The sequence below is a fragment of the Aquila chrysaetos genome, chromosome 3 (genome assembly GCF_900496995.4).
Source record: "Aquila chrysaetos chrysaetos chromosome 3, bAquChr1.4, whole genome shotgun sequence".
Lineage (NCBI taxonomy): Eukaryota > Metazoa > Chordata > Aves > Accipitriformes > Accipitridae > Aquila > Aquila chrysaetos.
In genome coordinates this window covers 25,891,233-25,919,045 of record NC_044006.1, presented here as the reverse complement: position 1 = coordinate 25,919,045, position 27,813 = coordinate 25,891,233, and the positions used below count along the sequence as shown (strand labels likewise).

General features: G+C 39.3%; 1 protein-coding gene across 5 annotated transcripts in view; it reads left to right on the top strand.

Moving 5' to 3' along the window:
- CNTNAP2 (contactin associated protein 2) overlaps positions 1-27,813 on the top strand; it is a 1,219,341-nt gene that overhangs the window by 809,379 nt on the left and 382,149 nt on the right. For all 5 annotated transcript variants that reach the window (XM_030007829.1, XM_030007830.1, XM_030007834.1 and 2 more), the window contains one exon: positions 25,214-25,333. In XM_030007829.1, the coding sequence (XP_029863689.1) occupies positions 25,214-25,333 (120 nt within the window). The remainder of the gene's footprint in view (positions 1-25,213; positions 25,334-27,813) is intronic.

The window sequence follows — 27,813 nt, the reverse complement described above, 5'->3', positions numbered from 1 at the left end:
TAGTACATTTTTAAGGTATTGTTCCTATCCTGTTCCTTAAGTACTCTCCCTAAAATTGGAAGAATAAATATTAAAAAAAAAAAAAAAAAATGAAAAGGAAAAAAAACCAAATGTGCAACTTCCCAATGAAAGTTACTGAAGTGAAATTTGAGCAGTCTTTGAGGAAGAGTTGAAGTTTCTCAGGAAAAGTGGGAAGGACATCCTAGCTTGCTGGGTAATAAAACGCTGAATGTTTGCTAGCTTGCTGAAGAAGGAGTGAGTAAAAGAGAGGTGTTTATGCCAGTTGGGCTTTCCTTATATTAGTTTTTATTCAGACTCTCAAAGGATCCTCCAGTGATTAGTTTTCTTTCACATCCTCTGCTGCCAAGGATGTGGAACCTACTAAAGGAACCTACTAAAGTTTGGGTGCCTGTTACCATACATGTCTTCTTTATAAGCCCTATTAAGTCTTTTCCTGTGAGATGAAGGAACTAAACAGTTTATAAATTTTTTTCAGATACAATTATGACAAAAATCATAGTGTGCCATTTGATGTTTTGGCCCTCACTTTACATATATAATTCCCAGTAGCGAAGATTATATGTTATGTCCAGTGCAAATATTTCTAAGATGTATATAAGCTCACACAGAATGTCCTTCCATATGGTATTATAAATATTTTCTAAGTTAGGTTTTGACAAATCCCCCATATAAGAATTTCTCCCCATAAAAGGTAACAGAAAAAAAAAAAAAAAATCATAGCCAAGTCTCTGTTACATGTCTAACAAGACATCCAAATTCTTCTTGTTCCATTTAAAATTACTCTGTGGATCAGCTGGACTGCTGAGTTAGTCTTGGATTTGGCTGTTTCCTCAGAATATCTCCTACCAGTCACTTTCCATTTGGATTTTTAATAAACCTGTAGGTGAGTCACTGGTAAATGTCTCCTTTTATGTCTGGGATTTAAAGAAGTAGTGCTTGAAGGCTTGACTGGATGGGTCAGGCAGATGATAAGTTTTTGCACAGTAGAGGCTGAGGACCCTGAGACCACTATTAGGCCTTAATTGCCCAATAGCACAACTAGGTCCACTCCCCACCCCATCTGCCCATGCGTTTGGAGGGCTCGTTGCGGCTGGAACTGGGGCATGCTGTCCTGCCCTCAGCTCTCCTGTCTCCTGCTGTCCTGGCTGGGCTTCCCAAATGGTGCCTGCACCTGGCCTGTTACCTCACCTTGCCTGATGGTCTCCTGGGCTGTCAACCCTGCCCTGACCCAGCCTGGGGACAGCAGGGTGGTGGGATGGCACCCCGTCAGTGAGGGCACAGCCTGTGCAGGGGTCGTCTGCAGCTCCTGACTCATCCCCCTTGCAGAACAGCTCCTGCTGCTTCCTAAAAAGACATAATACCTGTAGAAGTGTCCAAAGATTTGCCTCTTCTTTCTTTCTTTCTTTTTTTTTTGTATACTTTTCACTTAACATTCTGCTTAGATTCCAGAGAAGTGGAGGGAGCGATGTATTGCAGATAACACTTGAAAATGCACAGAGATGCTAGCTTTAAAGCATTGCTTCCTCTGCGCAGTGTTCCTGGATGCTGTGGTGAGTTATGCTGTGCCAGGCAAGTGTTACACTCTTACAAGGGTTTGAAGATCAAATGATGTTACTCTCACTGTTGGCCCAGGACATACCCACATTGGGTTTGTGTACACATCTACACTGCTTGCCACTTCTAATGCTTAATATGAAACAAACATTGTCCTGGGATTCTCCTGCTACTTGCTCATTTCCTTTGCAGGAAACATACTTCACTCTTAAGCATATCTCATCCTTGGGTCTCCTGTGTGCACAACTTTCTCAGAGCAAATTAGATCTGTTGGGCTAGCTACTATATGAGACCACAGAGTGGATCTCTGGGTGTCACCACCCGGGCTGGACAGACCAGGGAGTCATGTCGAGTTTGAAATTCCCTCAGGCTAAATTAAGGTGAAACGACACCAAATGATCAGTTAAACATTTTATTCATGGCAGAAGAAAACTGAATTTGGGAGGCATAACAGCAGGTGGTGGTGTTTCTCACAACAGGAATTGGCATGAAACTACCTCAGTGAACCGTGTAACCTGTGGTAACCACATACATCAATTCAGGGAATAAGGAGAGCCCTCCTGTTGAGTCATGAGGTTCAGAGCAGACCCCCTTGCTTTCTAGACTCCTTCTCAGAGAAGGGCCTAGGGGCAGCCGGATCCACTCCTAACCCCAGACTTGGTCAGTGGTTTTGTGTCTAAAGGGATGAGGTGTAGGGATTATGGAAAAGGAGAGAGAAAGCAAGACAGAGAGAGGAAGAGGAAAAGAAAAGAGAAAGATTTCACCAGTCCTGGGTCCAGCATTGGTCCAGTCAGTCTAAAGGTCCAGTTCCAGTGGGTGTGCGCACATGGGGCTTCAATTCGTGCCCTTTTATCATCATCTTGCCCCTCCTTTGGGCGGGCACTCAAACTCATTAGGCTAATTAGGTGTCATGTGTGGTTTGTGCTTTCAGAACCTTCAGGAAATGAGTCATTGGGCTTAGGGGTCCTTTGGGGAGTAATTTCTCCTTCCCTGTGGACATGACCATTGTTTGATCTTTGGCCATGCAGGGTGAGCTGCCCTGGTGTATCAGAACAGCAGATCAGAACAGGGAGCTGCACACCGTCCGCACACCCTCCCTGTCCTGTTGGTGATGTCCTGTGCTGATCGGCTTCTTTTCACCTGTGGTTCCTTGCTATGCAGGGTTTGTTGTTATGCAGAGTTCATCATTAGGCAGAACTTGCTCCACCACCGTGTTTGAGACATTAACTCTTTCAGTCTCTCACACCAGGTGTGGTCACAGAAGACGAGATCTTGTCACTAGGTCCTAGGAGGATCATATTGCCACTGGCAATGTGAGCAACACCTCAGTTGTGTCTCAGATGAGCCTCCATGCCAGTCCAATTTCTGACTTCACTGCCATTGTCATCTCGGCAGTTTATTTAAAACCAACCAGCAGTGGTCTTTATGTGTGAGAGTAGGCATGCCTCCCATTTAGAGTGTAGACTGAAACGCCTAGCATGTCTTGCATAGCTCACTAAATAGTCCATGGTAAGGAGTGTCTTTTGTCCTCTACTAGGTGAGACTCTATTTGAACTAGTAACTTGGGATAAGAAATGAAAGACTTTGCAACCTACCACAAAACCTAGCGTTCAGCTCTACTCCCATTATTTGTTGAGAGCTCTCATTAACTCCTGTGGCAGTTTTATTACAGCCAGGCTAATAACATTTAGCCCTGTCAGCACTGAGCCTTGTTATCTTTATAAGGAAAAGCAGATCTTTATTAAAAACACCAATTAAAATCTATTTTGAATCAGTAAATTAAAACCTGTTGCTTCCCTCTTCTTTCTTTAGTCCTCTGTTCTTGTTACTTGGATGTCGGTAAGATAACGAGTGAACCTTATAAATTCGCATTTCATGTGCAAACTCTGTAGGAAGAAGTCTATGTTGGAGTGACAGAGGACCACAGATATGATACCTTAGAAAATTCTTTCTGACGAGATACATCTGTGCCTCTGACTTGTGCATCTCTGTTCATAACTGTTATTGTTCTTACTATTGATGGCTTTCAGCCTTTGTATGCTCAAAGAGTTCCTCAGAAGTTTTTAAAAATCACTCAGTGTAAGTTTCTTTTTCCCAGTGAAATGGTATTATGTTTTTAAACAAGTTTTTGATGTTAAATTCAAGTTTTGATTTCTTGTGCAAAATATGTAGTAAAATATATAGGAAAGATTTATCATTTCTCTCATACCAGGCTATCAGACAAATTATGGGGACTTTCAATGTGATTAAGTAATGGCAATGATTTGATATAACTGAAGGGGGAAATGCCCAGTATGACAGGGTTATGCACCCAGTACTAATAATGAAAGGACACTTTTAGTTGTTTAAATTTAGTTCTCAATTGTTAAAAGATGGGGGAGGGGGAAGACAGAAGATATTAATTTTTTCAAATAGGTAATAAATTCGCTATACTTAGAACTTCGATAATTTAAGCTAAGTTGATGGGCACATCATATCTGAGTGGATTTAGTACTGTGTTCCCAGCCTATTCAACCCTTAAGTCCAAAACAAATTCTTTTTTTAGCATTTAAATATTGCATTGTCCTTGTGTGTGCAAGGGTTTACCAAATCCTTTCTACATAATCTTTCTGAGCTTAAGCATATAAGCATATGTCTTACATGATTTTCTCCATTGTGAAGATACGGAAGAACCATAAATACTTTTGTGCTCAGAAACTGTATTATGTAAGACATTCCTGTGAAAGAATATTCTGTTCAAAAGACAGGAAGAACACTGCTTTTTAATACACTTCAGTTGGAAGATACAGCCTAGTCAGAAATGTCCTGTATTTTGAGAAGGCTTGGCACAAAACTGTCTCCCTTTCAGTTGTCCTGTGGGGATTTGTGTGCAAGGCTGTGACAAACTATCACCTTGACATTTCTGAATGTTTGCCAGTGAAATGTGATGTTTCAGTCAGCAGCATCTTGCATGAACAAATCTTGGATTCCAGAATTGGGCCTTCTGCAGAAAGCAGCATTGTGATAGTTGCCGCAGAAAGGGGCCCGTGCACATGCAAGAATCTGATTTTAGTGAGATTGAGCAGAGGTTCAGCAGCCTGTATGACTGAATGATTTACACAAGACTGCCAGATCTTGCACTGAATTCCCAGTAACAAATTGAGAATTTCCATAAGTAAACTGGGCAACATATGAACATACTGGGCTGAGTCTCTGTAGTGGAAAGCCGACATTTTAAGGCATGCAGGGGAGCTTTGCAATGCCCATTAGCCATGTTCATGGAAGATTGTTTTAATTATATGAAAGAAGGAATGAGAAATAACACTGGAAGCCCAAGCTGCTGAGTTTTGAAAACATGAAAGAGGAGCTTTCAGTAGGACAAAGTTTGAGTTGCTCCCATCCCCCCATCCTCATGTGTTTGAGGTGATTTGCCTCATTTGGGCTGATGAAAGACAGCTGCTGTGGGGTGCACTAATGAGGATGAGGAGCTCTGTAGGGATGTGAATTGTGAAGTTAGTCTGAGGAAAGTAAGTTTGGAGGAATAGCAAGAGTGGTTTTGACAGAGCTGCTGGGTTTGAGAAGGCTGGAGCAGGGGAAAATATTTATGAACCTAACACTGGGGACATGGGGGAGCGATGAGAAAAGGGTGATCAGCTCTTTTTAGCACTGTTATTACAGAGTAAGTTTTGTACTAGATACTGTAAGAAAAAAGAGTACAGTTCCTCACCCTTCCACCTCACCCTCTTATGAGCTGATGTTTGGGTGTCCCTGATGAAGGCTGTGTGTTTTTTAATTGCTCCTTGAGGATCTCTGCTTTAAGACTCTGTATTTGTGACCTGAGTTAAGTAAAGGAGATTCCAGGACATGAATAATACTGCCTTCAAGCTTGGCAGCATGGATGTGTGCCTGAGCATTGCTGACTTAGAATAATGGGAAAAAAGTGAGCTAGAATTTCTGAAATCTCTAGAAAAAGGCTTTTGTCTTTTATGCTCTTGGCATCGTCTGGGAAAGCACTTTCAACAACTGATTGTTCTCAGTCAGCAATGTCGGTATCAATTTATTCTTCTCCTCCTTTCCCACACTCTGTATCTGAACTAATCAAATGTTCAAATTTTGCTCTGTAAAACCTTATTTCTGCGATGTTTCTCTCTTTGCTGTTGAGAATAGAGATTCTCAAAGCCTGTTTATAAATAAACTACTTTTGTTTACAGAAGTTTAATAAAAGGATCATATAATCAATATGCTATCTTTCTAAAGAGGCTAATCTCTTTTCCAGTAATGCTTTTCAAAGGAAATGTCATCATAATTTATAATAGTCTTTGTGGTTTCATCTTCTATTATTTATTACATGTTTTCAAAGGATTTAACATAATGCATTTCTTTTCTAAGGTTGCAGACTATTATTAAATTACCTCTTTTTTTATTAAAATGTAATTTTAAAATGAGGGTGATGTTGTTTGGTTTAGTCTGAGATCTTCATGTAATTTTTCATGTGAAACATATAAGCCCCAAACTGCTGCATTTTTGAGCTGTTCCTGCAAAACTGGGAAAAGGAAAGCTTTGTACTCTGTTAATATTTTTTTGAGTTTGGGGATGTTGCAGATTTTTGGTTTTGTATTCTGATATGTATTTTTTTAAAAAATCAGCTTGTTCTTAGCTTCAGTGCCATAAGCTATAGTTACTTCCCCTGCTACTAATTTATTATCTGCTGAGCTGAGAACTGCTCTGCAGCAGGTGTTTATGAAGTGCAGAATGTGTAATAAATTGGAAGCAACTTGCATTTTTATTGTAAGTAAATGGATGGAGTCTGTGTTCAGGACAGAAAGGGCTGTAGTTCCAAAATGAGCAATAGCATCAGTACTATTGGTGAAGGTTAAGTGGAGAAAATGAGCATTAGGATGCAAAGCAGAATATGAATAGTCAACCAGCAGTAATTATGTTGAAATTAAAAAATCAGCTGGAAATGACTCTTATCAGATGAGATGTGCGAGAGAGAGTGTAAGGGCTGAAATTGGGCTTCAGGTTTTAGCTGTTTGTACAGTTGGGCTGTTTATATGTAGCTCTAAATTAGAATCAAGTGTCATGAGTTTTTAAGCTAAATTTCTACTAGGTGGGGGAAAATATATTTGGGGTCCAGTGCAATAACAGTATGAAGTCAGGGTCTAAGCATTTTCAGTCCCTTAATTCGATGACTTAGTTAACATGTTTAAAACTAACCAAGCAACATGCCTGAATTGCAGCCTGCATTTGAGAAAGCTTAGGTATTAGATGAGTTAAGCTTTTTGCAGGCAGCTGTAACCTGTGCTCTATTGTTATTCCAAATGCACAACCAAATATTGTTTCCAGGGGACAGTTAAAAGAGAACATGTAATTAAGAGTAGATAACTTTAAAACAGCTCATGTATGCTGTAAAATCAAAGTCAAAATTAATCATAGCCTGAAAAGGACTCTGCATGTAAAGACTTCAAAATTAATTAGCTTTTTCTTAAACTTTTCCATTAAGGCAATCTAGCATATTGCTTACTTCACTGTTTAAAACACTTTAATTGCAAAAAAGCATTAAGGTGCTGATATTAAAATCCCATTGACAGCCATTAGAAAGAAAAAACACATTTTGAAAGTCACTGTAATTCTGGCTTTCTCAAACATGTGAGAGAATGAAGTTAGTGCAAAGATCAACTGTAAAGATGCATGGTAGTCAAAGTAATGAGAACTTCTTCAGGTATACATGCAGATGTTTTTATCTGTCCACATGTAATTTTTTTAAAAATATATTTTTTAAATCCAAAATAGGGGAACATTTTAATTATGCTTGCCATTAAAAGGGCAGTATGTACCAATGGATAACGAGACAACTAGGGTTTGTGGCATTCCGATGTACATTACCTAGTGTAGAAAGATATGATAAATTCTACATTTGTAACAAATTTTCCCATATGTGGAAGGCAGTATGATCAATCTGGTAAGACTGTGGACTGAGAATTAGCATACCTAGATTCAGTCCTTTCTGTTAACATTTCCCAGTGATGTAATTTTGGGGCAGGTTATTTCTCTTTCTCACTTGTGTGGGTTTTTCTTGGTTTGGTTTGGTTTTTTTCCCTCATTTGTACAATGGGAATAATGATGCTTTTTGTAAGTTCTTTGAGACTTATGAAAAACATTACAAGCAGAAAAGCTATTTGAAAAAGTGAGAAGAAAGCTTGCAAAAAAAGAAAAAAAAAACTCTTTTCATTCCAAAAGTTTAATGAAAACAGTTGATCAGTGTAAAATTAGACCCTCATTTATCATCTACCACAGTGCAAATGTGCTAAGTGTTGGTGAGCTAATGTTTTAATTCAAAAACTTAGTTTGAAGAAGCAAATTGTTCAAGAAAATTATGAAACTGTTCCTTGGGTTTGTTGCGTTAAAGAGTAAAGGAATTTGGCAGAAAATAAACCCCCTTACGTTCCAGTTTATCCTCAGATGTCAGAGGGGCTGGAGGTGGCTAGGTTTAGTTTCTGAGTAATGTCCAATTCAGCACTATAAGTCTGGTCGCATAACTGTCACAATGACGGATGTACTTATAGCACACTGCACTCTCAGCTTAGCCGCGTTCAACGCACAAGAGTTACCAGACTTAGGGAGTTTGGTTGCGTGAACGAACTATCATGACTAGATTAATGAGCAGCGCGGTTTATTAAAGCAACAGTACAGGTTCTTTTGGATTGCTGGCGATAAATACACTGTCTGCAAAGCACGTGCAAATGTTGAAGACAGTGTGCAAAATCAAAAAAAGAAAGCAACTCTATCTAGAGAGATTTCTAAGTTTCCTGGGGAAGCACTCAGTACAGCCAAGTGTTCAAATCTCACCCAATAGGCATCCCTGTGGGGGGGAAGAGAGGCTCAGCCTGTCGAGTGATCCCAGGAGTCAGCGATGTCCTCCCAACTTGTCTATGATGGTATCTTCCCTAACAGTCTTCCTCTTTTGGGGTCTTTTTATACTATTTTTCTTTTTACGTGGAGCTTGAGTGACTCTAGTCATACATACCTTTACTTTGGTATAAAGTTTTCTCGCTTTGCTTTTAAAGTTATATACTAGAAAAAATTCAGAGTGCATGCTCCATGGGGGAGTGATTGCACCTTGGAGGTAGGTAGCTTTTGGGATGGAGGTGTGTTTTAGTATTATAATGATATTATAATGAGTAAAGTTCACCCAAAGGACATGATGTTACATGTCAGTTCCCCAGAACTGGGCAAGTATGATCTAAATCAAAAGTAGGGTATTAGGTTGACAGAACCCCCATTATTTTACCTCCTTGCTTCAGTGAATTCAATGCAGGGACCAACTGTTCTTGTTCCTATCATCCCAGTTCCCTAACCCTGTAATCACAGAGCCTGGCTGTGGCGTCTCCACTCCGCTCCACCCTCCGTGTTACTTTTCAGAGTTAGCACACCAAGTTCCCCTGGTGTTGCCAGCATCTAAAAGTTGCAGGTTATGTTGCTTAGGGAACTACCATGGAACTGATTCTTTACGTGTCCACTGCATTCCACCCTAGAGGTTTACCTTCCCTTAAGGTGGGGGGGGTGGTGGTGGTGTCATATTGATAAGTCACCTCCAGTAATCATTCCACAGGTTTCCTGTAACCCCACTATCTTTCCTGGAAGGGAGGATTGTCTTTCAAAAACTGCTAACCACCTCCAGTTACTGCCTCATAATAGTGTTGGGTTTTGTGATCTTGTTGTATGAATGTGTAAGATACTCATACTGCAAGTAGAAGTACAACGGGGAAAAGCAGACTCCCAAAGACCTTGCCTATCCTAGATAATCTGCTGGAGAAAGCAGAGACTTTGCAATCAACAATGTGTCGTATTCCAGGTATAAGACTGGTGGCCAGTTACCCCAAAGTGTCTGAGAACTGAATTTCCAAGCTTGCTTTAGCAGGAGCCACTCATCTTTCCTGGAATGTAGCCTTGAAAATACAAAATGATACAGAGCAGTTCAGACAATCCTGAAGTGGAGGAGAAGCAGTGGAGCCTCCCTTCTGCACTGGGCTGCTTGGGGCAGAACCCTGCTGAGTCTTCTTAAGCAGACTTCCCCTGCAAGGTACCATTACTTCATTAGAGCTGATCCTTTGGGGTAGCTTAGTCATTTTTGTGCAGGGGCAGAAGTGTGGTGGGTTGGGGCATGTGCTTTCATTTTGTGCCTGAAAGCAATGGAAGAGCCTATTGCATTGTACTACCACTGCTGATGAGATTAAAGGCTGATCATCTCTCAGGCCCGGCTGGCAAATCTGAAAGAGTGTAGTAGTATTCTTTTGTCACAACCTGAAGCCATGGGAGGTGTTGTACTTGTGGAAGAAAATGGAGAACAAGGATAAGGAAAACCAAAATACGAAAATTCATGCAAAGGGTAATAAAACACGGCAGTTCCATTTCTTACTGCTTTGTTTGCTCTATAACAGTGTTTCATGTGGTTCACGTGGGATAAATATGCATTTTTGATTAAGTGGAATGAAACCCTGAGATACTTGTTGTGCTTTGCATGCTATAATTTGCCTTAATAATTAGTATGACAACGCTTATCTTTACAACAGTAGGTGTATGGCTCCACTAGTAAATGAGCATAGAGAATAACTATTGCCAGTCCTCTTATGACACTTCTCTGTGGATAGTATATATTCCAGATGGTATTTTTTTGATACAGCTTTGCTCTTGTTTATGGATACTACCTTTCTCAAACATCATTATTTTCATTTTTCCAGTATACTCATACTTCTTTACAGTGGAAATTTTTGGGAGCTCTACATGCCTGCCTTAAAAATCCATTGTCCACATTGACCCTTTTCACTCAGGGGCAAGAGCTGTGATGGTTTTTCTGTAGTTTTAGTATGGTGGTTTTTTGAGTTTTACTCTTCTTCTCAATATGCTGTAATTTAAATGGGAGACAAAGCAGGGCAAGTTGTAGGACCAAAATCCATTAGCAGAAGTAGGTGTTTCGTATCAGTCATACTTCATAACTGTTCCTTAAAAATTTCACCTTAGGTTAATAGTTGTCTTGGCTAGACAAGTCTTTCAGCAAAAGTAATGACAGGTTACTGGAACTCCTTAAATATTTTACTGAAGCCTGGGGAATCCTCTAGGTATGTTTACTTTTAGCTAACTTTACAAAAACAGGGTATTTCATAAATGCGGTTTGTGCTGATATGGTAGAAGTGCTTAAATGTGTTGATGTAGTTTGTAGTTCTTCATTTTCTCAGTAGAAGTCTTAACTGTACTACTTACATGTACTTGGGTCCCTCTCTGGGCTTATGTAGATGGTCCTCTGATGGGCTGATGGCTCCTGTAATGGACCTGGGAGCAGCCTGACAGGATATTATTTGGGCTTCTCCCCTGCCATTGCATCTCTGAGCTCCTCTGTGGGTGTGCACATGGGCTTTTTTCACAGAACCTGACACTTCCCCATATTCTTATCCCCTCAGTAAATAGTCTAAATGAATACTCTACAGTGCTGCTACTGAAACAGATACCAATGAAAGAGAGTGCATGCCAACCAGGGCAACCTCCAAGGTACCCATCTTACATGTTACCAATTTCACAGCTCATCCATTATGTGAAAAAGACATGAAAATGATTTACAGTAAGTTGGCAGGACACAGTCATTCCCAATTGAAAGTATTGGAGAGAAGAAATGAAAAAAGGGATATGGAGCAGATGTTTCTGCTGATATTTTTATGGCAGTTAAAAAAGTTGAATTCTGTTGGCATTGCAAGTTGCTTAGTGGTTAATGGAAATGACAAAAATGATGCATTGGTTCTAAATTGGTGTCATGTTGATAGAGGACATTTTGATTGAGATAATGTAAATGCTGGTATAAGCATTTGGTTTTGTAATGTTTTAGTTCTTTTCTGTTGGTGGAAATAGGTGCTCAGCTCCTCTGGAAAACCCACTATTTGGTTAGGTGTCTGTGTGTATAACAATTCTTTTGTAGGTAAGCTACTGTTTGTTGGTGTGGTTTGGGTTTTTTTCAAACATAAGCTTTTAATGTAAGGTTTTAAGAAATCATATTTTATTTGAGCAGTATTTTTTTTTAATAACTTGAACAAGGTTTACTCAAGTAAAACTTGTATTGAGTAAGTACAGCCAAGCAAGGTACCATATTTTCCTTCACAGGATTGCTGGTTATGATAGGTTCAGATACAAAAATATTTGGGGAACTGGGGTGGGGAGGAGGGGGGAAAGGGGCAGGAAATGGTGACAATTACAACTGTTGAGGCCTGTAGACATAAAACTTAATTACAGTCCTATAAATGAGGATGGGAGTAATGCATTTTGGAATTAGTAGTATTAATGAAGAAACAAAACCTGACACTATAATCTCTTTTAAAGCTGCATAATGAGAGTATCTCTTTGTGCAGCTGAGCACTATTTAACGTTGATGAGGAAATTCAGGCCTTAAGACAGATCAAATGCTGTGATAGCTAAGGCAGGAAAGAACTGGCATGAACTTGGTGGGGAAAAATCCTTGGGATTAATCTGTGGTTTTGCTATTTGTAGCCACTTATAGACATCTTGTATTAAAATAAGATTCCAGATATTTCTGTAACTTTGACCCAATTTTACTGTTAATTTGCTGAGGCTTTCATTTGCATATCTTGGCGCACTTTAGAGTGCAACCAAGCATTTTTATTACACAGCTGGGAAAGTGTAAATCCAGGCTTGTACCTTGTCTCCTCTTTTCCATTGCCCTGGCAATACACAGTAAGTGGGAGTGGGAGTAGAAATCCTACTTTTTCTTTAGGGGTATGGATTTTTCAAACTTAGTTTTTATACCAACCTTGAAGCCTTTTGCATGGGAGAGAGGGATAGGGGGGAAGAAGGGGACAAGATGATACTGGCAGTGTTCCTGTTGTCTCCCAGCTGGAGAAGACTCAAACAAGCTCCAGGCAGCTCTGAAGCTTTCTGTGGCTGGGACCAGTGTAAGACCAGCACAAGCACAGTGAATATCTAAAAGTTACTTTGACAATCTTCCCCCTTAGATGCAGTGCCCAGTAATGCATTACAGCTACACAAATGTGCCAAACCATCCAGATTTAAAATGAAATTGTGCCTTACATAGAGACGTTTGGCATGACTTGCAGTTTTCCCTTTCAAATGTTTTTACCCTGAACGGTGTTTATTTCAGCCACAAAGAACTATGCTAAAATGCAGTTTCGTGTTTTGTTTTGTTTTGTTTTTTAAAGTGTTTGTGTATCCTTGAATGACTTAATTCTCAGAAGCAACTTGTTAAAAATTGGTGTCTAATTAAACTTCTTTCTTGTGATGTCTGTAGGCTGACACTGTTACAAGGATGCTAATTGCCTAATCTATAGCTTCTAATTTAAAATCACTGCTAAATTTGTTTAAAAATCCATCTTTGATCAGCCTTTTGGATTTAAATTCATTTCTCTCTGCCCTCCCTCCCCCACCCCAAAGCAAAGAAAGAATGAAGTTGAGAGAAACAGAAGCACTTTTGGTTTTGCCATAAATGGGATGTTTTTCTTCTGTATTCATAGCAAATTCCTGGGTTGCACTACTGTGTGGTAACTCAAATTACAGTTTTCACCCCTATGGCAGTAATTTTCTTTATTATCCCAGTGGCAAATAAACTTGTGCTCTCTTTCGTATTCTGATGGCAACCCCTCTACTTTCTTCCCTTTGTTACCACAATGATAATTGTCTTGTTTATCACTGACATAAAAGAGCCTAGAGTCAATTTGACACAAATTTGGCAAATTTCCACCTATCTCATTATTTTTATTTTTTTCTGCTTTTTAATTTCCTTTCTGTTTCTACAGGGCATATTTGATTATTCCACTAATAATGAGAATCCTTTATAAGTTCATTAGCTCACAGTAGGAGGCAGAGGGAGAGTGAGGTGGATATAGCAGCTGGGAAGGTGGCAATCCATAGCTTCAGAGCTTTAAGAAGGCTGAGGCTTAGATCAATGGCAGCAGGAAGAAGGCTTGTGCTCAGTCACAATGTAGCTTTGCTATTGGAAGGTTTTAGTGGTGTGACAGCCAATGCAGCAGTGAACAGAAATGTACACTAGTCCAGCCATAAAACACTAAATTCCTTCTGTTGTTTTACTTTCCCATTTAATTTTAAAAAAATTAGTGTGTATGCGTGTATAATATTTTTATTCATATAGAATATATATATTTATATGTAATATTATATATACACAAAATTAAAGAATGGTGTTTCTTTTGGAAGCTATTTTAAGGAATTTGAGGTGTAGAGCAACTAAGCATTGGGATGGACTATGCTTAAGATGGGTTAACTAACTGTAGAATCAGAGGTTGAGGAAAATTGCTGGTTTGTTTCTCATAGAATCATAGAATGGTTTGGGTTGGAAGGGACCTTGAGGATCATCTCATTCCAGCCACCCTGCCGTGGGCAGGGACACCTTCCTCAAAGCCCCATCCAAGCAGGCCTTGAACACTTCCAAGCATGGGGCATCCACAACCTCTCTGGGCAACCTGTTCCAGTGCCTCACCACCCTCACAGTAAAGAATTTTTTTCCTAATACCTAATCTAAATTTACCCTGTTTCAGTTTTAAACCATTACCCCTTGTCCTATCACTACACTCCCTGATAAAGGGTCCCTCCCCATTTCTCCTGTAGGCCCCCTCTAAGTACTGGAAGGCCGCCATAAGGTCTCCCCAGAGCCTTCTCTTCTCCAGGCTAAACAACCTCAACTCTCTCAGCCTGTCCTCATAGGAGAGGTGCTCCAGCCCCCTCATCATCTTCGTGGCCCTCCTCTGGAGCTGCTCAAGCAGGTCCATGTCTTTCTTATGTTGGGGACCCCAGAGCTGAACACAGTACTCCAGGTGGGGTCTCATGAGAGTGGAGTAGAGGGGAAGAATCACCTCCCTTGACCTGCTAGCCACACTTCTTTTGATGCAGCCCAGAATGTGATTAGCTTTCTGGGCTGTGAGTGCACACTGCTGGCTCATATTTAGGTTTTTATCCACTAATATCCCCAGGTCCTTCTCTGCAGGGCTGCTCTCAATCCACTCATCACCCAGCCTGTATTTGTGCTTGGGATTGCCCCGACCCAGGTGCAGGACCTTGCACTTGGCCTTGTTGAACTTCATGAGGTTCACACAGGCCCATCTCTCAAGCCTGTCAAGGTCCCTCTGGATGGCATCCCTTCCCTCCAGCATATCAACTGCACCACAGAGCTTGGTGTCATCAGCAAACTTGCTGAGGGTGCACTCAACCCCACTGTCCATGTCACCGACAAAGATGTTAAACAGCACCGGTCCCAATACTGACCCCTGAGGAACGCCACTTGTCACTGGTCTCCACTTGGACATTGAGCCGTTGACCGCAACTCTTTGAGTGTGACCATCCAGCCAATTCCTTATCCACCAAGTGGTCCATCCATCAAATCCATGTCTCTCCAATTTAGAGACAAGGATGTTGTGTAGGACAGTGTCAGATGCTTTGCACAAGTCCATTTAGATGATGTCTATTGCTCCTCCCTTATCCACCAATGCTTTAACCTCATTGTAGAAAGCCACCAAATTTGTCAGGTGCAGTTTGCCCTTAGTGAAGCCATGTCACCAATCACCTCATTTTCCATGTGCCCAAGCATAGTTTCCAGGAGGATTCGTTCCATGGTCTTGCTGGGCACAGAGGTGAGACTGACTGGTCTGTAGTTCCCTGGGTCTTCTTTTTTTTGCTTTTTAAAAATGGGGGTTATGTTTCCCCTTTCCAGGCAGTGGGAACTTCCTCGGACTGCCATGACTTCTCAAATATGATGGATAGTGGCTTAGACACTTCTTCTGCCAGTTCCCTCAGGACCCATGGATGCATCTCATCAGGTCCCATGGACTTGTGCACCTTCAGGTTCCTTAGATGGTCTTGAACCTGATCTTCTCCTACAGTGGGCAGTTATTCATTCTCCCAGTCCCTGCCCTTGCCTTCTGTGTCTTGGGCAGTGTGGCTGGAGTACTTGCTGGTGAAGACTGAGGCAAAAAAAGTCATTGAGTACCTCAGCCTTCTCCATGTCCTGGGTAACCAGGTCTCCCATTTCCTTCCAGAGAGGGCTCATATTTTCCCTAGTCTTCCTTTTATCACCAACGTAACCATAGAAGCTTTTCTTGTTGCCTTTGACATTCCTGGCCAGATTTAATTCTACCAGGGCTTTGGCTTTCCTAACCTGATCCCTGGCTGCTCAGACAATTTCTCTGTATTCCTCCCAGGGTATCTGTCCTCGCTTCCACCCTCTGTAGGCTTCCTTTTTGTGTTTGAGTTTGTCCAGGAGCTCCTTGTTCATCCATGCAGGTGTCCTGGCGTTTTTGCCTGACTTCCTCTTCGTTGGGATGCATTGCTCCTGAGCTTGGAGGAGCTAATCCTTGAGTATTAACCAGCTTTCTTGGACCCCTCTTCCCTCTAGGGCTGTATCCCATGGTACTCTACGAAGCAGATGCCTGAAGAGGCCAAAGTCTGTTCTCTTGAAGTCCAGGGTAGTGAGCTTGCTGTGCTCACTGCCCAAAGGATCTTGAACTCCACCATTTCATGGTCACTGCAGCCAAGGCTGCCCTTGAGCTTCACACTCCCCACCAGCCCCTCCTTGTTGGTGAGAACAAGGTCCAGCACAGCACCTCTCCTCATTGGCTCCTCTGTCACTTGAAGAAGGAATTTGCCATCAATGCATTCCAGGAACCTCCTGGATTGCTTATGCCCTGCCATGTTTTCCCCCCAACAGATATCAGGGTGGTTGAAGTCCCCCATGAGGACCAGGGCTTGTGAAAGTGAGGCTGCTGCTATCTGACTATGATGGGTTTGGGTTTTTTTTTTTAATTAAGTTCTGTAGAAGTGGGGTTTATTGCTGGTTTATATACCTTGTAGTTCATTGCATATGCTTCTGCGAAAAAGGAAAACACTATTTTGGGATGAATTAACAGGAGCATAACTTGTGAGATGTGCAAATTAAGCCTGCTGTGCTGGGCATTGTCCACTTTCATATACTGAGGTTCATGAAAAAATTGGAGTCCAGAGCAGAGCACAGAGAATAATTCTTCACACAACCTGTGGCCAAGATGAACAAACTTGGCCTTTTGAATATAGAGAAGAGATTCACATCTGCAAATAGACAAAAGATAGCTGCAAGGAGGAGTACAATAAGCTATTCTCCAAATCCATGGTGGGTAGAAAGAGAAATTATGAGTTTAAATTGCAGCGGAGCAGCTTCACAGTGTAGAGAGAGTGGGAGAAATGCTGATGCTGAAGGGCTGGTGGAGCTCTAGGCTGCCTCGGTGTGTTGAGGAATTTATATCATGGGAGATTTTGAACAGGAGTATGTCAGGAATGATACATGGATGTAATTGAGCTTTTTGGGGAAGTAGATTAGATTATCTTTGAGGTGCATCCCAGCCATGTGATTTCACTGTTACACTGATTATGATCATGAAAACAATTCTGCTTTTTTTCCTGGCACTTATTGCTCCAAATATAATTTGAGCAATTGAACTACCTCTTCCCAGAACATCTTGTAGAATGACGTAGTACTTATTTAATGTGATGTTAAGAGTAACAGAACTAAACTCTTAGGCTTAAGTTAACTTATATTTGAACTGCTGTGAGTAAAATAGTTGTGTGGTGTGTGATAGACTCTTACTAATGTCATGTGGCCACAGTGCAAGGATGACGTTTTGAGCTCTTAGAATTCATGTGTTTGTCCTAGCCAACTGTGAGAGCAAACCAAGGGCCCCTACAATGATTGTATCCCAGAAAAAAACAATCAAATCTGTTTCACTCTGAACATGTGTGAAGATGCCAGGGGTTGTGCTTGCTTGTGCTTTTGGGACTGCAATAGCTCAATTCAACTTCTGGCTGTGGAGATAACCTAGTCATGGCTGAGAAGTAGTGCTTGATCTTGGTTTTACTACAACTGGAAAAATGATTGGCTAAAGCATGTGCCATGTCATATACAGCCATGATTTGGTGGACTTGTTCATGGTACCTTCCAATATTTTCAAGTTCTTTTATTTACAGTGAAATTTTCCAATTGCTTAATTGCATTTATATGTGAAAAATGTGGTTTTGCTGAGTGGCTGTTCATGTATAGCAACATTTCTTTAAAAACAGGAGAAAATAATATTCTTGCAGATGCAACATGAGCACGCAAATTGCAAGTATTACTGACAGGGCTTTAGAGGTTTTAGTTTACTCAAATTTTCAGTTATATGTAAAGTTAGCAGGTGTGGGTTTTCTGATTTCCATTGTCATTAATAATTCGGAAATATTGCATTGGCAAATGCATGTCACATTTGGACACTTCCTTATTTCTTGTTTTTTTCCTGAATGCAAGTCATTTGGTTGTAACTGAATGTAGCATAACTGAATCTAGAATTGTTGTATTTCTTAAGAAAGAAATTCCTGGAATTTCTTTAGCATCACAGTAGATCCATTTCCAAAAAAAAAAAAGAATAAAAATCATTTTTCTCAAAGGAACTTTAAAACTCCAAATTAATCTTTTTATGTACACATTGTATTTAAGATGTGCATAAAGCTGCAGCTCGTCAAGAAACTCAGTTTTCTTCCTGCATATGAACATCATTGCAGTTACTGACACATTCAGGCATGGTTTCCAAGTGCACGTAGACTGGGCACAGAAACAGCATTGCAGCTACCTGAGTGTGCTGTCATCGTCCTCCTGCTCTGGGATGTCAAGGTGAGCACACTGTCAGCAGCCATGATGGGCTGCTTCCTGGGTTGTGAGGGCTAGAAGCCTTGAAGGTCTTACAGCTTTATCTTACTAGAGCCTTATCTTTTATTTAAAGTGCTACTTCCTGTGCTTTTTTCTCATCAAGGTAACCTAATTCTACAGGCACATCCTAGCTGCAAGTACATGAAATTTAGCACTGTGGCTTGTGGAACGCAACTCTTAGCTGACGGTCCACCTTCTGGTCATGCAGAAATTGCTGTCACTAGAAGACAATGGGAAATTTAGTTTGAAGAACTATTGTTGGTGTTGCAAGACAGTTTTCTCTAGTCAGGATTTTATTTTTGTTTCCCACTACCACCTTCTTTTGTTTAGGGGAGTGTGTTATTTTAGCAAATATTTTGAAGATATTTTTAAATCAAGAAGGATTTTTGGCAAAGGGGTCTTTGGCAGTATGCAGAAACTAAAACAGGTGTTTTGTTGTCTTTTTACATTAAGATAATTACATAGCAGGGAAAAATAGCAAGAAAAAAACCTAAACTAGAAGTCTTGCTTACCTAACAATCTTCTCGGTGCAAGATCAGATTGTGTTTGGTGTTTTTTAATTTTTTTAGGTGAGTGTGCCTACACTTAGATAAGTTGAAGTGTGTTGAAACAGCTTGAAACATTTTAGATACACTTGCAGTTCTATATCGGAATGGAGATGGTTTCTTCTTCAGCTTTAGTTTCCTCCTTCTATTATTATTTGACTGATGAGGTTTTTTGGATGCTGGTGGTAGGTGGATCTCCTTGGGTTTTGATTTGTAATTTATTTTAGCTTTCAGCTTGTTGCAGAGGCTAACACAATCAAATTAAACAGGTGTTAAAATCAACAAAATTTATTAAATCAGAATCATTTAGAACTCCGACAGCATTGGTAAATGACAGGTTCAGTGATGTAGGGGGAAATTAATACTACGCAATGAACTTAATAATTCTTAAGCTTTAGAAATGATAACCCAAAACACGCATATCACTCACCTAAAAGATGAGGGCTCTCAACCTCAAAGAGTTACCTTGGGCAGCGTCCTAACCCAAGGGGAGAGTCCCTGACTGCAGACCTGCTGCTCCAAGGAGGACTGACTCAATGTGCCCTCCAGCGGGGCTCCGTTTATACCCTAGTCGAATCTGACCTGTGGTCAAATAATGTCATGCTAGTCCTCATTGGCCAAGGGCCAACAATTCCTTATTCCTTGACCAAAGTGCATACGTGGTGGTCGTTAACTCGACCCCTCTATGCAGGTAGGGTGGCTCAACCCCCAGGCTGCAGCTTCTCAGTTTTTTCACTTTTCCACGGCCAAGAAGTTTTGCTCTCTATCAGGGTTGGTGTACCTGCCACACAGCTCTCATAGCTGAAGGTGTTGGGCAAACCCAGGAGTGTTCAGCGGAAGTTTCCAACCTCATTTGCTTTGCCAACAGCAAATGAACAAGGTCACACTTAACATTTGGAAACCTGGAAAAAGCTACTTTGGAAAACATTTCAAGCTCATGATAATTAAGATCACATTAAGTTACGGTTCTACTAATGAGTAAAGACTTAGTTTAGTTAAACTTTAAACTCTTTTTTTGTAGGAAGGGTAAGTACAATAATAATATAATTACAAACAGAGGAACCATCTAGCAAGGAGTGTGTGTGTGCATGCACACAAGAAGATGTAGAGGGATTTACATACCAAAAATATACTTATTATATAAAAATTGAACATTGTTATATATAACTATGATTTACCATAAGTTGGATGTAACTAAATTGCAATGCAGAGCATTTTTGAGACTGTGCATCAATGCAGTATGGATTTCTAGCAATACTTCCATCTCATTGTCATATCTGAAAGGGTTACTTCACTTTTCAAATGTGAAATGTAAAAGTAAATACTTGTTCACAGTTATTTTTGTCTGACTAACAACACCTGTGTACTTATTCTAAGTTTAACTATAACTGGAGACTGAATTTTTTAGTTTATTTTATGTTTTGTGATTTTAGGCATTATAAGATCAAACTAGAGAATTTTTACATCCAAACTTTAAAAAACTGACAGACATAAGGTTTGGTTCTGACCATTGCAGCAATAATCCTATGGAATAACAAGAACATTAAAGGAGTGTTGCATCATGTTGGCTTTTTTGGGGAGCTTTTAAAAAACTTATGTAACTTGCTTTGAGTCATGGTGGGATTTCTCTCACTTAATCTATTTTTAAAAAAGTTGTAACAGACGTTGTTTCTGCACCATATAGCGTTGGAATAAATAAGTGTGGGGATAATTTTGTTGTAGTACTCTACAGAGAAAAACTTCTCCTGACAAAGCAGTGTATGTATATTTTTATATAAAAATTTATTTTTCAACATTTTTAGTTTTGCAGTTGATCCTCTGAATATATATTGTAATAAAGCAACAAATAAAACTTATTCCTTTCATTTAAAATAAACGGCAGATATGCCATTTTAGTGTGCAACTATTCCTTGAGTAAGCTTGGGGTTTTTTTTCCCCCTTCCTTGTCTGTGTGTACTTTCAGCCCTTTTTAAGGGGCTCAAGAGTTAAAACCAGCTTGAGTGACATAAACCCAAGCACCTCACAGTCTATTTAACTTTCAGTATTTTTCTCGGAATTTGAAAGTGATGGAGAGGCATAGCTGGACTTTGTGGATCTGATGCACTGCCTACTTTTGTCACTTTTACTATCATTTAATTCCATCAGTTCCTGTGAATCTACACCTTTCCTATGCCCCTGTAAAGCTGCGATTTACTCCTGTATTAGCAGCAGTTTAAAGGAGTTTATCCCCTGCAGCAGCTATATTCACTGACAGAACCAAAACGTATTTTTAACACATTCATTGTGTCACGTAGTGCAGACTGTCACGCTAGGTCTTCCATTTATAATGAGCTTTGTATTTACGAAGGGAGGCTATTTGTCAGCTCTGAAATTAAAGCTGCCTTTTTACATAGTGATGCAGAAACTGTAGTTCACCAAGATGCTACTGAAACTCTATGGGAACATCATATAGGGTGACAGAGTTGCTAAATCCTTTTTGTCAATCAGCTCTTCTGTTTTCTAGAGATAGCCAGCAGCTGTGCCACCTGTGTGGGATAACTCTCTTGATCTTTACACCAGTCAGAAAGTAAAACAAGAGTGAGAACATCTGCTTCCCTCAATCAGTGAAGAGCCATTCAAATCTAAGAGAAGTTGACTCTTTCCAGCTTTCAACTAACAGTCTGGCACTGGAAAAAGCTATTCTGTAAACTGGTTTTCTGAACCATTGCTTTTCCTCAAATGTTTAAAATAGAGGATCCTAAAAACTCAGAAATGAGTGTTGTCTTCCCCTGTCCATCAACACCTCCCCTTTGGGGTTCAGGTAGACAGTTCTGGGAGTGGAAAAGATGCATGAAGAAATGCAGCAATCAAAATTATGTTACGGTCCTTGTGGCTACAAGGTTTTTTGTTAGTTTTTGTTTCACTCTAAGCTGTTCTCCCTTAGTCTGCTTCTCTAGTCAAGCTTTTCTAAGAAGAGAAAATTTTCTCCTCAAGCCCACTGTTGTGAATGTTAGCTTAGTCAATGAACTTCAAAATGCGTTCGTAGTTGCTTTTGTCAGCTGATTAAAATGACTGGATTTTCTGCCCAGACTAAGAAGCTTAAAGAAGCTTGATGTTTCACACCAAAAGTTAAAATGAGATTTTTCTTACAGTTTTTTTAACTTCTTTTTGCTTCATGTTAACCCTTTCGAATTTTAGCGTGAAATGGATTTGGTTGCCTCTGATCTGTATTATTCAGGTGATTAAACTTTAAAAAGACTATAACATATTTTTGGTGCTCTTCTCTTTCTGTTTTTTATTCTTTTTGTACATACTTTTTACCTGACTCTAAGACCTTGGATCACTGTTCTGACCAGGTTTTCACCTCTTTTCGCTTGTAGGCAGTTTTTGATTAAATATTAAAGCATGTCAAGAGTGAGGAAGCCATTTGTAGGGTGGGGTTTTCCCGCTCTTCTCCTCAGAAAGAATCTAAGTAACATTTAAAAAAGAAAAAAAAAAAAAAAAAGCAAAAAACACCTGGATGTATTGTGCTAGAAATGGCTTATCTGGACATCAGGGCACATGGGAGTTTTACCTTTAGCTTGGAAGATTTTGAAGTTTAATACTATTTTGAAGTCACTTAGGAGTATATATATTGTGTGTTTGGACCAACTACCAAGAAAGCAAATACACATTTTTGGCATTTTACTTCTACTGGCTTGAAAAGCAGAAATCTGTTGCCCTTGTGTCTTCAGTCCTTCCATTCTTCTTTTTTTTCTTCCCTATCTTCCAGAATAAATCAGCACTCAAAGACCCTTCTCTCCTCTCTCTCTCTCCCCCCCCACCTTCTCTATATGTAGATGTATGCAATCATTTCTTCTTACTCGCATGTGAACACTGTAGACTTTATATCCAAATCTTGCATTTTGCTGACTTGTCCTTTCTCGGTTCTGTTACTTTTTTTGCTTCTTTATTGTAACCTTTATCATTTTTCTAACTTAAGCTGTTTGGATTCTGCCATGGTCTCTTCCTTGTTGTATTCTGTTTTCATTTTCTTCTGTGTTTTAATGTACTCGGGTGACTTCTAAAACAATTTTCCTTAAGTGTTTGTCCTTTCATCTATTCTAGGTTTTCTTTGGGTTTCTTAATTTCTATTTTTACCTGTTCTCTTCTGTCTTACACACTACTGATCTTTTTGTGCAGCATTTCAAAAACCCATTTAAAGGAAGTACTGAATTATAAGGTGATCCTGTGTTGTCTTCCTTTCTATGTCATCTTCTACTTCTTTGACATCTTGGTATCATGTCTTACTCTCCTCCTCTTCACAGTTTGTCTTCTGTGCACGGTACTTGCCACTTTCGTTCTGCTGTTTATGTTAGTGGCTACCCCTTGCCATCTGAAATCAACAAAAAGGTCTCTTTCTGTCGTCAAGTGTCTCCATAAACCAGAACATGATTGTTTGCTGTTTCCTATTGCATCTTAATTACCAGTTATTTTGTCAGTATACCAACTTCAGTTAACCCTTCATTTTGTTCCTATAGTCATGTGATTTGTATGTTACTGCTCCTTGCGCTCTTTAATATTTTTTTCTGAATTGTAGTAGTATGTCTGTACAAGGATTGGCCTGTCTTCTTGAAAGGAGCAAACTTAGAGAAAAATGTCATATGGCCCTACATAAAGATCCAGATACTACAAAGACAAAACTCCCTTCATTTTCTGAAAGGGTTTAGATAATGAAAACATCAAACTTCTGGAAGATCATAAACAGTATTTGTCCTCTTCTTGGTTTGACCTGGAATGCATGTGTTAAAATTTGTGACTTGGTATCACAACAATTACACATTAACAGAGTTGGTATTTTGTGATTACATTTAGGTAGAGTGGAGAGAGTTAGAGAAATATTTCTGAAGAAAACTGGTTATGAATGCCTTATGAAATCTGCATGAAGTGTCTGAAAACAGGCACAGTCTCTCCTTGATAATGAAAGAATCTGTTGACCTTAGTTTGGGGAGAAAGGGGAAATGGCTTGGAATATTTCACAATTTAATTAAAGTGTCTACTTCTGGTATAAAATTTACTTTAGACCCTGTAATGAACATGTAAAACTTTGCAGGGAATCTTTCTCTTGTAGCATCAACAAGGAGATTCTCTATATACATAGGTAACAGTCTTTAGCTTTGCATTCGTGCCGCATCAAAATTGGAGACATTTTTAGCTCCACTTTCCTTCCTGCGTCTCAATAGTTGGTTAGAGGCCTTTAAATATGTGTGTGTGTGATCAGTCACTCATCATCAGAGCCCAGAGAAACAGCTCGTCCTTATGGACATTTGAAGTAAAGCCAGTCTTAGCAAGGAGATTGCTTGCAAGAATTGCCAACAAATTAGATTAATTTTTAGAGTGGATATGAAGTCTGGTTAAACAAACATTACATTTCTTTTAGCAGCTGATTGATTGATTCCAAACAAAAAAGCTGTACCATCTGGTCCTTGGAAAACAAAGAAGCATTACACATTACTTTTTTGAAAAATTACATAGAAGAATATTTATATAATTTACCAGTTATATGTATATACCAATTTATATAAAACATCAGTTTTACTCTTCTATGCATAAAATGATTTAATTTATTCATGTATAATACACGTAACTTTGTAATAGTCATACATTTCAAAGAAAATACAGGAATTACTAGAAAAGCTTCTATCTACAATGCTTAATATTGTGTCTGAGCTGTTCATCGTAACACAATTTGACAAGCAGTTTTACAACTTGAAATAGAAAGCACAGTAGAGAAGTCAAGGAAAAATTGAAACAAAACTCCCTGCTAAATAAATTAAACTTCTTCCAGTAAATATTGTGAAATTTTAGACCTTGCTGGAGCAGAGTATTAGTCATGTAGATACATAATAAAGTAAATGCAGAGCTGTATAGAGACAAGTATTGCCTGTAGTGAGAAAATTCAGAATTTCGAAACTGCATGTTATTCTGAGTTGTAATAAAACCTGAAAAATTCTAAAATTTACAGAGGGAAAACTAATTTTTTTGGTGTATCTCTTGAAAGAAAACTAAAGGGAAAAGTATGTTGGATCAATAGAACTGTCTCCATTTATGATGTAAAATTTAAACCAGTGTATAAACAAAGTTCTGAACGAAAGTATTTTCAAAAATGGTTTAAAGATACTCTTGAAAATGTTTGGTTGTTCTTCCCCCTGCCCCTCCGTCCCCAAGTTGTTGGAATTCTTTTCCTATTCTGGCTTTCTATCACATGCCAAAAAATGAAATTGTGTGCATGTCAGTGACATTACTTTAATCTCAAAGGTATAGTTCTTGATATATAAATAAAGTCAATTCATTGTCATTATGGATTTTTTGCTCCAGGATATGAAGATCCTTATTGCTGTGTTTTATTTCTTTCCAGCTATTTATGAACTCTCTTGTGAAGCATACAAACACTTGGGCAAAACTTCAAATTACTACTGGATAGATCCAGATGGCAGTGGGGCACTGGGACCTTTGAAAGTTTACTGCAACATGACAGGTAACTGCATTGTATTTGCTAATTCAATTTTTTTTTAATGTATTTGGGAGAAAGAGTCTGTTCATAATTTATATTTCTTGGCAAAAGAAAAATAATTGCTAAGAGCTTTTCCTGAGAGGGGTCATCAAATCTGTAGTCACCATTCAGTATAGTCACCATTCAGTATAGTCTGAGCAAGGCAGTAGTTAATCCATTTCATAAGCTTTTTGAATCACAGCTATTAATTAACCTTAACAGGCCTTTGTATCTTCAGTGGTGCATCATTAAAAAAAAAAGTGTATATATATGGCTATTTACCAAAACTATTATATATCAACATATTTGTAGTTCAGTAATGTCTGTGGTTCATGGAGTACTCTAGAAGGCAGCTTTTTAGAAATGTCATACTTTTATTTCTGTCCAGGTATTGCTGACTTTCACACACTTACCACCACGGGTAGGGAATAGAAATTAATTACAAGAGAAATGAAACATTTGAGTTTTCTTTTTTGACTGTTTTGTCTTTTTAGCTGGTGTTAGAAGGATGTATCATCTTGTTTAACTACTGAGACCATATATATAACAGCATTAACTTATTTTGGTTTTGTTCCATGGTTTTTTCCTGCTTTTAACACTAGTTTTGCATGGGTAATTTCCCATCTGGGCATTCTCACAGAAGATTTCCTGTCTTAGTCATCTGGGTTGCCGTGCTGAGGCAGAAAAATATTGTAATGAAGAAAGAAAAGGGGGCCATTTTCTGCACCGGGAGTATATTATTTCTTTGGTCTGTTCATGCATGACAATTGTCTCAGCACTTTTTCCTGATATGAAATACTGGGTAGCTGATACAACAGACATGTCCCCTGACTTTCCCCAAATGTCTGCATGACAAGTTTGTAGTTTCAGTCTGTTTGCATTGGAAATCTGGCATAGGTCTGTGTCCTCAGACTTCAGCATCAGCAACATGAATGTGAAGGCGCTATCTTAAGTTGAAACAGTAACTCTGCCTCTTTAGAGATCACAGTCGCTGAAGATCATGTAGCTCTTCCTGGAGGCAGAAACCTGTACATGTCTGGACCTGTTGGGTGGGTTTTATCCAACTTGGATGGGAGAAACTGGGGGGAGTGGAGGGGGGAAGCTGACTTGAAGAGGGATGCATAGCACATGCAACACACCCCAGATCAAGTTCTCATAGGTAGACAGTCTGTTGGAAAACAGGAGAATACCATTGTTTCATATTGCCATTAATGTCTGCATTTGTATAATAAACGCATACCTAAAAAGGAGCCTGATCTAAGCTCTGGGAATGCCATCAGTCCTTCTTGGACTGGAAGGACAGGCCAGCCAATCTGTTCTGAGACACAGGTGCAAAGGCAATCTTTCAGATAAGTGGGTCCTGACCCATTTAGGGCTTTTTAAATCATAACTAGCACCTTGAACTATATCAGTAACTGATAAGGCAGGCACTGCAGGGAACAATGCAAAGAACTGCTGGTATATTATAGTGATTTCTGCTAATCAGAAGAACCGCTGTGTTCAGCACTAGTTATAGCTTTGGGTACTCTTCAAGGGTAACTTTGTAAATTAAAAATATACTACTCTACTGGTGTCAGGCACAAAAAGTACACCTATCCAGTACTACAGTATTGCTTATTCATGTTAAATATAAAGATACAGCAGAAGGTCCTAGTAGCTTGTCCAACACTGGGGGAAAAACAGACAAGAAAAGTAAAAGTAGCCATTTCATTTTACTAACGTTTCTCATCTACAAAACAATTTCCAGAGTACTTAAATGCAACCTTTTCCTAATCAGTGCAAGGAGATTGTGAACACTAGGATAGATGATTTAGTGCTCATTCCCTTCATTTGGATATGATGCATGCTGTGGAAAAATGCAGTTTTCTGTTTTAACTGAATCGCTCTTATCAGCAACTCTTTGCTACAAGAAAAAGGCATTTTGCACTATTATCCATGTAACTACATTTTAAAAATAAGAAGCTAACAGAACTATATTTTCATTAAAGTGCAAATGACTGCAAGAAATATGTTAAAATTGATGGGATGTAATTTGAATCTGCTTCTAAAACTGGAAGGCCACTCTGACAATCATTCTCAGCTTAGTAGAGTACATCACCTATATACATACTGTGTAGTACCTATTGTAGTAGTAGCAACATTGCAGCTGTTACAGGTTTCATCTTCTTTTAATTAGTGATCTTCTTAAGCACTGAAGACTGTGGAGGGTAAAGAGCTACATTTTTAGGAGAAAATTTACAACACCGTAAATCTTTTTATGAATCAATATAGAGTATCATCAGTAATATACGTACTAGAGAAGAGACAGAATGAGGTTACTTGAGGGCTTTACTTTGCTTCATCAGTAACACATTTCTGTAGAACTCTGTAGCAATGATACATATTTTGTCATATAACAAAAGGCACTATAGCATGTTAGAATAAGAGCAGAATTCTCAAATAATTTTAGTATTGAAATTGTGCAA